This window comes from Entelurus aequoreus, linkage group LG12, assembly GCF_033978785.1.
Source record: "Entelurus aequoreus isolate RoL-2023_Sb linkage group LG12, RoL_Eaeq_v1.1, whole genome shotgun sequence".
Taxonomy (NCBI): Eukaryota; Metazoa; Chordata; class Actinopteri; order Syngnathiformes; family Syngnathidae; genus Entelurus; species Entelurus aequoreus.
In genome coordinates, this window is record NC_084742.1 from 61,870,389 (window position 1) to 61,884,817 (window position 14,429).

The 14,429-nt window shown below is 37.2% G+C and overlaps 1 protein-coding gene across 1 annotated transcript in view; it reads right to left on the reverse strand.

Annotated features, from left to right (window-relative positions):
* Positions 1–3,628: 3,628 nt before the first annotated feature.
* Positions 3,629–14,429, reverse strand: part of LOC133662403 (thyrotropin-releasing hormone-degrading ectoenzyme-like) — a 99,399-nt gene continuing 88,598 nt past the window's right edge. Inside the window, exons 14-20 of the mRNA XM_062066368.1 lie at positions 11,058–11,205; positions 10,880–10,989; positions 10,683–10,790; positions 8,960–9,127; positions 4,945–5,085; positions 4,798–4,879; positions 3,629–4,728 (exon numbers count right to left, since the gene is read on the reverse strand). Coding sequence (XP_061922352.1) covers positions 4,567–4,728; positions 4,798–4,879; positions 4,945–5,085; positions 8,960–9,127; positions 10,683–10,790; positions 10,880–10,989; positions 11,058–11,205 — 919 coding nt within the window. The 3' untranslated portion in view covers positions 3,629–4,566. The remainder of the gene's footprint in view (positions 4,729–4,797; positions 4,880–4,944; positions 5,086–8,959; positions 9,128–10,682; positions 10,791–10,879; positions 10,990–11,057; positions 11,206–14,429) is intronic.

Consider the following 14,429-nt stretch of genomic DNA (forward strand, 5'->3'; position numbering starts at 1 on the left):
CCATAATGGAAATTGTTTGGCAATGAAATTAATTACATTTAAAAATGTCATACTTGAATAACATAAAGTTGAAATAAATGATGAAGATAAAGATTGTAAAAGCCAACAGGGGTAAAAAGTTAGGACCACAGTAGGGATGGGCGATACCACACTTTTAGGATTCGATACGATACTGATACTTTTTCTTGCATTTTCATCGATACCGATACCAATAATTTGTTATTGGCAATTTTTTGTCAGTCAAAAATATTATTACTATTGTTATTATTTAAGACAAATCACAAGACAAATACAGATCATTTATACCACATTTATTATGGTCAATATATAATAAAAGTAAAATTAAAATAAATAACATAAATATAACAAAATAAATTAAATATTATATATAATAATAACTATATATTATATATAATAATAATAATTAAATATTAGGGCTTTTCAATTAACAGTCAAATCCGAATTGCAAGAAGCTGCAGTTATTTTTTAAAGTTTGTGATATAATTAGCAATTAATGAAATATGAAATAGGCTAATGTTTTCGAATTGTAAGAAATCATGTTACAGATTAAAACCAAAATCACATTCAATCATATATTCAAGATTTTCTTGGAAAAAAATAAAACTGTGATGCAAAGATGAAGAATCTCCAAATTGTATCTCTTTCTTATCTTGTTTTAAATACTCAAGCAATTTTCAACTAACAGTAAATTCCCCTGTGTGGAAATTATTTGAATTTAGGATAATCATTTAAACAAAAATATTCAGTAAACATTACTAAAAAAAAAAAAAACAATGCCTGTTTTAAGTCAACAATTGGACAACACTGGATATGCCTGGCTGCATCGCTGTCGGCTGGCTGTGTGTGTGTTGCACGTTGACGACGCTCATTCGCTGTCTCCTGTCACGTGACTGGGCCAGCTCTATACTCTGCCAGGTACAGGGGTGTCCCAGCACATAGTAAGTTAAGTAAGTCATCAAAAACATCTGAAAGTGATGCTTGCACCCCCCACACGCCGTTTTTTGGTTTATATCGATACTTTTTTCAGAAAAGTGATGCCAAATGAGTAGCGTGTGAGTATCGATATATCGATACCACAGGATCGATACGCACATCCCTAGACCACAGTCCAGATTGTGTAGGGGTGTGTAATATATGTTAGCTAACTAGACAATCAGATGGACAGTGGCTATACAGTATTATACAAGTCTAAATTTAGTCTAGCTTTTCCAACCCAATTTTGTGTAGCCCACATTCGTGAAATGTGTGGGACAAAATATGTGATAAACAGCGAAAGGCCCTGCCAGTGTGCATATTGTATATAGTTCTCTGCAAACCTATGAATTGTTCTATTTTGTCTTCATTATTTTGTCAGAATGCACCAAAATGCTTCATTTGTATGTGAAAATCACAAAGAAATCTTCTGGGGGAGGATGACCCCCCCTACAGGGGTTTGCTTTACAAACTTTCAGCCTCACCTAAAACAAAATTCACCAGCCGCCACTGATTACGATGCATTCTCCTTTTAGGCAACGTATAAGACAATACTTTCTTAACAGTATAATTGTAACCAGGAATACGTCTTCAAGTAACAATATTCAAATACTAACATTGTTGGGTAAGACAGAATTTGGTTTTATTCTGAATCCAGTGAAACAGATTGGTGATTTTAGCTGATATAAAGACTTTCAGGTGTTTATATATGTTTATGTTGAAGTATTTGGCAGACGCTTTTATCCAAAGCGACATACATAAAAAATATATATAAAACAATCACTGTAAACATGATCATTTAAGGGAAGAATGTAATACAAAATATCAATACAAAGTGCCAAGACAGAATAAACTCTCTATACAGTCTATAGGTCCCTAAGATATATAAGTATCTAATGTATTCATACATCGTTTATGTAGGATATACGCATGTATATATAACCTAATCATATTGTTTCTTGAATTTAAAAATAGCTGACCGTTTTTATCCCCCTTCTCTGGGAATATATTTCCAGTTTTGATCTCGGACGTCTGGTCACTTATAGCATATAAGAATATTATATTACTGTTAAGCAAACTATGAATAATAAAACACGCCAAAACATGTATCCTTTATCATAGCTACACGTATGACAAAAAAACTGCGTGAAAATCAAGTGGTATTCAGTGAGGTAAGATGAATTAAATGCGCTGACAGTTCATTGCTCCTGTCAAATGAATTGCACTGAGTGGAGCGGATCACCACTCCAAGATGGCGGCCCCGCGTCTCGTCAGCGCCAGTAGGCAGTAGCGCTCGATGCTGCGTCTACATATAAGATGTCTATGGTTGTTACCTCGCTGGGAGGAAGTGAAAGAAAACAGCCTACAATAAACCTGTGGAAGAAACCAAGAACAGGCCCTCGATCATTCTACAACGGGGACATTTAAAAAAATATCTGTCAAATATTAATATCAATAGATCCAGTCGAATGACAACAGTTTGCCAAAGGCTAAACCAAACAATGCCAGCATTTCTAATCACTCGTCTATCAGACTTATTGCCATTTTATTTTTTTTGCATCTTTATTCTCTTTGCAGTGCCGGTCAGTCTAGCTAAATAGCCAGCAAGGTCCCCACATCTGCGGTCCCCGCCAAGGTTTCTCATTGTTATCCCATTGGGTTGAGTTTTTTCTTGCCCTGATGTGGGATCTGAGCCGAGGATGTTGTTGTGGCTTGTGCAGCCCTTTGAGACACTCTTGATTTAGGGCTATATAAGTAAACATTGATTGATTGATTGATTGAAATGGCCCCCGGGCCACATTTTGGACAACCCTGCACTAAACTATAAGTGGCTATTGCGTCCACGAGGAACGTGCTAACTTGGCAGTACCGACTAATGATGCTACTTCTCGAGCTGCTATGATAATGGCATTATTAATACGCTTCAGGTTGCAAGCAAACATTTAAGTTACAATCATCCCTGCCAGTAGCTTGTGGAGCAAATGTCACAGGGAACCCCGGAGATCCGCCCAAAACATCTGGTCGTTCTCGCTAGGGAAGTGAAATAATGAACTCATATTATGTTTTGCATATGGTGAATGTTCATATTCACCTTGGAGAAAGCAAACCACCAAGTTTAAGTAAACAGTGGTATTTCAGTTTGAGCACATAATAAGATAAGGCCGCTTAGTTTGACATTTGCAGGCGGATTGGTTCACTTCTCGAAGGAAAGAGACCCTAATTGGGACTTTAAAATGCAAAAGTGATAGCCCTATCCTTGAGAAGAGACTACATGTCTAGCTCAACGACAATTTTTAAGTTGTTTTCCAGACACATACACAAGAACATCCCCTTTTATGGTCTCCTGACTTAGCACACACAAACTGAAACAGAAAGGAGGAATATAAAACTGATGGTTTGGCTTCTCCAAGTTAGGAGTCTTTCATTTTTGGCCTGCGCTCCTCCAGAAACTGCAGTCCTGTATAATGACGCTCGCTTGTAATAAAGCAACTTTTGGTTCAGCACAGCGTCTCCGACGTCTCCTTTGAATTAAAGAAAGAAATCATCAAAATCATGACATGCCGTTTAGTGGTATCTATTCATATCTCCTCCTAGCATGTTGGTAAATGAAAACCAAAAGTCAACTTTTGAGCATTTTATTGTCATCCATCGAGAAGAGGAAGCAGGAAGCTGAGGATGATCTGGACTTCCTGTTCTTTCCAGGTATCTTTATTAAAAGGTGTCTGGTGTATAGTGCATTGTGCACATTGTTTACTGTGTGCTTTTATAAACCCTTGAGAGGATGTTGATTTATTAGCAAAATAATAAACAAGGCTAATTAGCTTTATTTTTCTCTCACACACACACACACGCACACACACACACACACACACACGCACACGCACACGCACGCACGCACGCACGCACACACACACACACACACACACACACACACACACACACACACACACACACACACACACACACTGTATAGTAGCAGGCAAAGTCATTATTTCATTTATGGCTCAGGCGTTTTTATCACATTTGGAAGAAGAACCAAAAGGTCACTATTTCTTTTCCAGAATGTTCCGTGTTCTTCCTAATTCAGGTAAACGTTCGATGAGACGTCATGCTCGCGTCTTTCCCACAAAGTCGGTCCACTTTCATGTAAACATCTTCTTCTATTTACCCGGCCACCAACGCAAGCACTTCTTAAACATGCCTGAACCGGTTTCAAAGCAGTTCCGAACCAGTTCCCAAGTAGGTCCTGAAACGGCTCCATGGTGGCCTATGTTGCCATGGTTACGCAAAGGTTCTGGTGCACGTTCTAGCACTCTAGAACCTTCTGTTTCTGTGGAAGCCTCCCATTGGCTGGCAGAGTTTAGGTGGGGGTTGGACACAAGATGAACAGTGTTCTTGAGGGGGCGGGGCTTGTACATTTCCAATACACTGCAGTTGACGTTCACATGGGGGAGGGGCTTAAATGCATGCTTTTATTTTGGAAGGCAGCCCTGATCCTCTTTATTTAAAAAATGCTAAATTGATATTAGCTTTATTTACTGCTAGCTTTTGTCTCTGTGGTTAGCATAAAGGCTAGCTCCAGCTAGCATGGGCGGGGCTTGGAGCTTTGCGCAACCACTGGTAGAAATGGCGGCGATGGAGGCGGTGCCAGCGTACGTTGCCCTCCACAATCTCCAGCGCCCGCGGCAACGCAGGCCCCGCCCCCACCCCGCTGGACTGGATGAAGTGGTTGAGCTGCGGAGAAAATGGCGGCCGTTAGCGAAGGCGACTTATGAGGACGTGGTCTCGGGTTGTCACGGTTACCTCGACCAGCTCCTCCTCGGTGTTCAGGAATTCTGTCACGCCGCTGATCAGCTTGGAGTTCATGAACAACGCCTCGCCGTAGCTGAGCAATCAGAGGCCGTAAGTGATGCACACACACACGCAAACACAGATAAAATGGCGGCTCACCGCGCGTTGAGGACATCCCACTTGTCCCTGAAGAAGCTCCAGGCCAGGCGGCGTCCTTGAGGGTTCCTGCCCACGTGGATGATGACGTCGATGGCGTCCTGCTCGGCCACCAGTTCGGCGGTCAAAGACAGGTTCAGCAACCTGCCACACACACACACACACATTCTTGTATTTGTCACCTTATCGTGACCTCCGAAAAATGCCTACCTCTTTAGGACCACCCTTTCTAGATATATAAAGTTTGTATTTACAACATTGATAATATATACATACTATGCAAATATGAACAAGCTCAGCTTTTAGATAATAATTTTATTTTTGAATGTTTTGTTTGTAATTGGTTTTAAATCTTCATTATTTACTTCAAGTTATTACAGTATGTCTCTCTAAACATATTTATTTAATTTTTTAAAATTGGCCAAAGGGGGCGCATTTCAATTTATTACACACACTTGTTGTTACATATGTTGGCCAGAGGGGGAGCACTTCACATTTTTACACACACTTGTTATTTCATGTGTTGACCAGAGGGGGATCACTTTTAAAACCGTCAATTTGAAAAATCCCTCCTTTTTGGAACCACCCTAATTCTGATAGATTTCACCACCAGTGGTGCAAATGAGACATTCTCTATTAGATGCAAAGGTTTTCCGTATTGGGACCATGATTTATGTCCTAACTTGTTCACACCTCCTCATATGGAAGCTACTTTTCCTTGTTGATGTCTCAAGAATGGTAGAAATACAAGAACACACGCAGACACATTATTGTATTTGTTACCTTCTTGAGACCTCCGAAAAATGCCTACCTCTTTAGGACCACCCTTTCTAGATATATAAAGATTTGTATTTACAACATTAATCATATATACATACTATGCAAATACAAAAAAGGTAAGCTTTTATTTGATTTTTGTAGTTTTTTTTGTATGTAATTAGTTTTTAATCTTCATTATTTACTTCAAGCTATTACAGTATGTCTGTAAAAAATAAATAAATATATATATATATATATATATATATATATATATATATATATATATATATATATATATATATATATATATATATATATATATATATATATATATATATATATATATATATATATATATATATATATATATATATATATATACATACAGTATATATATATATATATATATGTACCGTATGCTTCGAACTATAAGTCGCAGTTTTTTTCATAGTTTGGCCGGGGGTGCGATTTATACTCAGGAGCGACTTACACTACCGTTGAAAAGTTTGGGGTCACATTGAAATGTCCTTATTTTTGAAGGAAAAGCACTGTACTTTTCAATGAAGATAACTTTAAACTAATCTTAACTTTAAATAAATACACTCTATACATTGCTAATGTGGTAAATGACTATTCTAGCTGCAAATGTCTGGTTTTTGGTGCAATATCTACATAGGTGTATAGAGGCCCATTTCCAGCAACTATCACTCCAGTGTTCTAATGGTACAATGTGTTTGCTCATTGGCTCAGAAGGCTAATTGATGATTAGAAAACCCTTGTGCAATCATGTTCACACATCTGAAAACAGTTGAGCTCGTTACAGAAGCTACAAAACTGACCTTCCTTTGAGCAGATTGAGTTTCTGGAGCATCACATTTGTGGGGTCAATTAAACGCTCAAAATGGCCAGAAAAAGAGAACTTTCATCTGAAACTCGACAGTCTATTCTTGTTCTTAGAAATGAAGGCTATTCCACAAAATTGTTTGGGTGACCCCAAACTTTTGAACGGTAGTGTACATACTATGCAAATACAAAAAAGGTAAGCTTTTATTTGATTTTTGTAGTTTTTTTTGTATGTAATTAGTTTTTAATCATTATTTACTTCAAGCTATTACAGTATGTCTGTAAAAAAAAAAAAAAAAAAAAAAAAATATATATATATATATATATATATATATATATATATATATATATATATATATATATATATATATATATATATATATATATATATATATATATATATATATATATATATATATATATATATATATATATATGTGTACCGTATTTTTCGGATTGTAAGTCGCAGTTTTTTTCATAGTTTGGCCGGGGGTGCGATTTGTACTCAGGAGCGACTTACACTACCGTTGAAAAGTTTGGGGTCACATTGAAATGTCCTTATTTTTGAAGGAAAAGCACTGTACTTTTCAATGAAGATAACTTTAAACTAGTCTTAACTTTAAAGAAATACACTCTATACATTGCTAATGTGGTAAATGACTATTCTAGCTGCAAATGTCTGCTTTTTGGTGCAATATCTACATAGGTGTATAGAGGCCCATTTCCAGCAACTATCACTCCAGTGTTCTAATGGTACAATGTGTTTGCTCATTGGCTCAGAAGGCTAATTGATGATTAGGAAACCCTTGTGCAATCATGTTCACACATCTGATAAGAGTTGAGCTCGTTACAGAAGCTACAAAACTGACCTTCCTTTGAGCAGATTGAGTTTCTGGAGCATCACATTTGTGGGGTCAATTAAACGCTCAAAATGGCCAGAAAAAGAGAACTTTCATCTGAAACTCGACAGTCTATTCTTGTTCTTAGAAATGAAGGCTATTCCACAAAATTGTTTGGGTGACCCCAAACTTTTGAACGGTAGTGTACATACTATGCAAATACAAAAAAGGCAAGCTTTTATTTGATTTTTGTAGTTTTTTTTGTATGTAATTAGTTTTTAATCATTATTTACTTCAAGCTATTACAGTATGTCTGTAAAAAAAAAAAAAAAAAAAAAAAAAAAAATATATATATATATATATATATATATACATATATATATATATATATATATACATATATATATATATATATATATATATATATATACATATATATATATATATATATATATATATATATATATATATATATATATATATATATATATATATATATATATATATATATATATATATATATATATATATATATATATATATATATATATATATATATATGTGTACCGTATTTTTCGGATTGTAAGTCGCAGTTTTTTTCATAGTTTGGCCGGGGGTGCGATTTGTACTCAGGAGCGACTTACACTACCGTTGAAAAGTTTGGGGTCACATTGAAATGTCCTTATTTTTGAAGGAAAAGCACTGTACTTTTCAATGAAGATAACTTTAAACTAGTCTTAACTTTAAAGAAATACACTCTATACATTGCTAATGTGGTAAATGACTATTCTAGCTGCAAATGTCTGGTTTTTGGTGCAATATCTACATAGGTGTATAGAGGCCCATTTCCAGCAACTATCACTCCAGTGTTCTAATGGTACAATGTGTTTGCTCATTGGCTCAGAAGGCTAATTGATGATTAGAAAACCCTTGTGCAATCATGTTCACACATCTGAAAACAGTTGAGCTCGTTACAGAAGCTACAAAACTGACCTTCCTTTGAGCAGATTGAGTTTCTGGAGCATCACATTTTTGGGGTCAATTAAACGCTCAAAATGGCCAGAAAAAGAGAACTTTCATCTGAAACTCGACAGTCTATTCTTGTTCTTAGAAATGAAGGCTATTCCACAAAATTGTTTGGGTGACCCCAAACTTTTGAACGGTAATATATATATATATATATATATATATATATATATATATATATATATATATATATATATATATATATATATAAATAATTTTGGCCAAAGGGGGCGCATTTCGATTTCTTATACACACTTGTTGTTACATATGTTGACCAGAGGGGGAGCACTTTTAAAGCCGACACACAGTCAATTTGAAAAATCCCTCCTATTCTGGACCACCTTAATTTGAGACAAATGGGACATTCTCTATTAGATGCAATGGTTTTCCGTATTGGGACCATGATTTATGTCATCACTTGTTCACACCTCCTCATATGGAAGCTACTTTTCCTTGTTTGATGACTCAAGAAGGGTAGAAATACAAGAATCCAAACACACACAGACACACGTGAGGCCAACGTCACACTTCCTGTTACCGCTCACACACACCTGTTGAGCAGGAAGGTGTTGTCGGAGCACGTGAGCGCCTCCAGCAGAATCTTCTTCTCGGAGACGGCCTTTGAGGAGTGGAACTTCATCCAGATGAACTCCCACACGTCCTCGTCCATGAGGCTGACCCCCGTGCAGTACACCACGTCACGGATGTTGGGGGGGATCCTGCACGCACACACACAGATATTGCTATCTTGCAAACATCAGACGTCTTCTTATCACTTGGTGGGAAAAACCTCACTAAATAAACAGTGAAAAATAAATATGTTTTGTTTATTTCCTACTGCCTATTGATGTAATCATAGTGGTATCGACTAGATACGCTATTGTACGTGGTATCATTACAGTGGATGTTAGGTGTAGATCCACCGATGGCGTTTGTTTATATCGTAGTGTCCCGGAAGAGTTGGTGCTGCAGGGAATTCTGGGAATTTGTTCGGTAGTGTTTATGTTGTGTTGTGGTGCAAATATTCTCCCAAAATATGTTTGTCGTTGTTGTTTAGTGTGGTTTCACTTTATGGCACATGTTTATGACAGTGTTGGCATTGCTCATACGGCCACTCTTAGTGTGACATGTTGAATAAGTATGCCCTTCATTCGCTCGTGTGCAGTGCGTTAAAGTCAAGATGATTGTGTCATTAGTTCATTATTGGACACAATGAAATCTTGGTTAGACTATGTTAATTAGAGCAGTGTTTTTCACAGTCTTGTGTGTCGTGGGAGATTAGCTAAATTCACCGATTTGGGTTAAAAATATTTTTTACAAGCCAGTAATTATAGTCTGCAAATGATGTGTTGTTGTTGAGTGTTGGTGCTGTCTAGAGCTCGGCAGAGTAACCGTGTAATACTCTTACATGTCAGTAGGTGGCAGCCGGTAGCTAACTGCTTTGTAGATTTCGGAAACAGCGGGAGGCAGGGTGCAGGTAAAAAGGTGTCTAATGCTTAAACCAAAAATAAACAAAAGGTGAGTGCCGCTAAGAAAAGGCATTGAAGCTTAGGGAAGGCTATGCAGAGCGAAACTAAAACTGAACTGGCTACAAAGTCAACAAAAACAGAATGCTGGATGACAGCAAAGACTTACTGCAGAGCAAAGACGGCGTCCACAAAGTACATCCGAACATGACATGACAATCAACAATGTCTCCACAAAGAAGGATAAAAACAACTGAAATATTCTTGATTGCTAAAACAAAGCAGATGCGGGAAGACATGAAACTATTACAGGAAAATACCCCAAAAAAAGAGGAAAAGCCACCAAAATAGGAGCGCGAGACAAGAAGTAAAACACTACACACAGGAAAACAGCAAAAAAAAGTCCAAATAAGACAGGGTGTGATGTGACAGGTGGTGACAGTACACCTACTTTGAGACAAGAGCTATATTGATGCATGCTTGGTTATGGTTTAAAGTCATATCCAACAATTGCGACAACGACTTTTTACTGTCAACTGAGTTTCGTTTTTTAGTGATTTCTGCTGGTGGTGTGCCTCCGCATTTTTTCAGCGCAGAAAATGTGCCTTGGCTCAAAAAAAAGGTTGAAAAACACTGAATTAGAGACTGTATGATTTGTAACTTTTATTTGATGTACAACGGACCAAACTCATGATTTGAAAGATTGACAGTTGCCATCAATCCCACGTGGGTGCTCGGCATTGTCCGTGGGTGCGCCTATGTGCACAAGTGTGTGTGTGTGTGTGTGTGTGTGTGTGTGTGTGTGCACCTGTTCTTGTTGCTGGAGATCCAGTCAGAGATGTAGGCGACGGCCTGGCGGTGGCACTGTTTGTTCCCGAAGCTACAAGCCAGCATGATGAGCTCACGCTGCAGCTCCCTGTGCACACAAACACTCTCAACGTGTGCGCACATGCACGTGTGTGTGTGTGTGTGTGTGTGGCAGTGCATGTGTGTTACGTGTGTTACTCTGTGTGGTAGGACGGCTGCAGGACGTCGCCGCTGCCGCCGCCGTCAGCCACGTTGCTCGGCCAGCCCATGTGATGGTAGCGAGATGCTACCTGCTTCAACACGTAGTCCTGCACACACAGACGTCAGATTATTGATTGATTGATTGACAGGTTACAGGGGTCGGGTACAGGATTACACTAAACAAGCTGTAGTCGTCCGTGCGGTCCAGCAGTTTGTCCAGCTGGTAAAGAGCTCGGCTGGCGGCGTGCCACGGCAGGAAGGACGTCTCCTCTGGCAGGTAGCCAATCAGCTGCAGAGGAATGCCCTGGGGGAGGTACCCCGCCCTGCAGGAAAGAGAGGAAGAGACCCCAAACGTGTCACAGTTGCATCTAGCTCGCTAGCTAACATGAAACACACACTTGCACTCATAGACATCTTCTAATTAGAAGCAGCATCGAGCGCTACTGCCTACTGGCGCTGACGAGACGCGGGGCCGCCATCTTGGAGTGGTGATCCGCTCCACTCAGTACAATTCATTTGGCAGGAGCAATGAACTGTCAGCGCATTTAATTAACCTTACCTCACTGAATACCACTGATTTTCACACGCATTTTTGTCATACGTGTAGCTATGATAAAGGACACATGTTTTGGCGTGTTTTATTATTCATAGTTTGCTTAACAGTAATAGAATATTTTTATATGCTATAAGTGACCAGACGTCCGAGATCAAAATTGGGAATATAATCCCAGAGAAGGGGGAAAAAAATGGTCAGCTATTTTTAAATTCAAGAAACAATATGATTATGTTATATATACATTCGTATATTCTACATCAGGGGTATCCAAAGTGCGGCCCGGGGGCCATTTGCGGCCCGCAGGTCATTTTTTAACGGCCCCACGATACATTTTAAAAATACCATTGAAAAAAAAAAAATAAAATAAAAAGTGGTATAAAAGAGCAAACAGGTGAAATGTAACAAGACAATGTTGCAATGTTTACTCTAATAACACAAAGCTGCCATGCAGGCTGTTTATTTATTTAAAAAATAATAATGAATCAAAATCAATGTCATTATGAATTATTGACCTATTCAAGGCTCCAATTACGTCACATTAGATAATCCACTTTGAGATATTTTTTGGGGAAAATGTTGCATATTTTGTGTTCGCCATATAAAAAACTATTTTTTTAAAGAAGGGCCTCAAACGATCAAACAAAAAACATAAACAACAATAAAACTTATAATTGACGGATGGATCTGAAGTTTATCTCGAAATTATTGTGTTCAAAGTAAACAGTAAAAAAAAATTGTAATTTATTTTTTGACACTTTAATGAGAAGGACCCTTTTGGATCCCCAATAATTTTAGTGTGATTTGTTTTTAAGTGTCATTGCTTAAAAAATAATAATGAATTAAAATCAACGGTGTTATGAGTTATTGACCTTTTTAAGGCTCCAATTATTATATAATCTCAAATATTCCACTTAAAAATTTTATTGGGTGAAAATATTGCACATTTTGTATTTTTTCCATTAAAAAAATGGGTTTTCTTTGACAAAAAGAGCATACAACTTTAATCTTTAAAAACTTTATATTGACAGATAGATCTAATGTTGATCTAGAGATTTAAAACTTGAATAATAATACAAATAATAATACTGAATAATGACACATTTTTCATATTTTTTTTACCAAAACCCTGTGGGGTCCCCGGGATCAAGCTTGAGTGGAGGCCTAAATGTATATTTTTTATACATATATTGTATTGGTTTTTGAAATAAAAAATATCAAAATGGCCCCTGCTTGCTTTGATTTTTCAGTGTGCGGCCCTCAGTGGAAAAAGTTTGAACACCCCTGTCCTACATAAACAATGTATGAATACATTAGATATCTATATATCTTAGGGACCTATAGACTGTATAGAGAGTTTATTCTGTCTTGACACTTTGTATTGATATTTTGTATTACATTCTTCCCTTTAATGATCATGTTTACAGTGATTGTTTTATATGTATTTTTTTATCTATGTCGCTTTGGATAAAAGCGTCTGCCAAATACTTAAACATAAACACATATAAACACCTGAAAGTCTTTATATCAGCTAAAACCACCAGTCTGTTTCACTGGATTCAGAATAAAACCAAATTCTGTCTTACCCAACAATGTTAGTATTTGAATATTGTTACTTGAAGACTTATTCCTGGTTACAATTATACTGTTAAGACAGTATTGTCGTATACTTTGCCTAAAATGAGAATGCATCGTAATCAGTGGCGGCTGGTGAATTTTGTTTTAGGCGGGGCTAAATGTTTGTAAAGCAAACCCCTTTAGGGGGGGTCATCCTCCCCCAGAAGATTTCTTTGTGATTTTCACATACAAATGAAGCATTCTGGTGCATTCTGACACAATAATGAAGACAAAATAGAACATTTCATAGGTTTTCAGAGAACTATATACAATATGCACACATTCTTTTCACAAAATACAACCAATAGTACGTTAATGTTAAATCTTACTTGTGAAAAGTAATCCCCCGATTCCTATTTTCAACAGTCTGCTCATTTGAGCAGGAAAACGCTGAACAACATCTTTGTTTTCTACCTGTCAACTGTCAGTTTAGGCTGCTCGCCGGCTCCTCATCACCACTTCAAGATGGCGGCCCAAATTCTCGCGTCACAGCAGCCAATGCTGCGTCTACTTATAAGATGCCTATGCTTGCACTACACGCTGCTAGTCTGCCAACTGGCGAGCAGCTACACTGCAAAAACTGAAATGTAAGTAAGATTAAATATCTCAAATAAGGGTGATATTTGCTTATTTTCTGTCTAATAAGATAATTATTCTCACTAAGCAGATTTTATGTTAGAGTGTTTTACTTGTTTTAAGGGTTTTGGTCCTAAATTATCTCAGTAAGATGTTGTGACCTATATTGAGTAAAACATGCTTGAAACTAGAATATCAACTATTGCAAAGCTGTGTCATCAACACTCACAAGTATAAAACTACTTTTTTTTTAAGTAAATCATTTCTTATTTCAAGCATGAACAAAAAAATCATGACTTTTTTACACAATTGTGTCTCATAATTAAAACAGATGACAGCCAAATGGACTTTGCTGTTTTATTTTCAATGAAACAATAGAAAATACGTACTCATATAGTAGTACAGTTTGCACAGTACAGTAAACTGACAGTTAATATTTAAACATTTCACATGTGACATTTCTAACAATTTTGAACAGAAATAGTTCATGCACATTCAGGTAAATTCTTCAAAATTACAATTAAAAATTTTTTGGCCAGGGGCCGGGCTGTATATATGCGCACTAATTGACTGAAAGAGCACGCACTTGGTGCGATGATGTCATGTTATCGATGGAAAAATGCGTCTTTAGACCATATGATTTGCCTGAGCGGCTAGGAGACCCCGAGAGTAACAAGCGGTTGCCTTTCCATTAAGAACAATAAATTAGTTTTTAGTATAAGTGTGCTGGTTTCAAGAAATGTAATGCCGAGTGCATATCATTATGTCAAGATAATGGCACTAGCATTTACTTCATTTAAG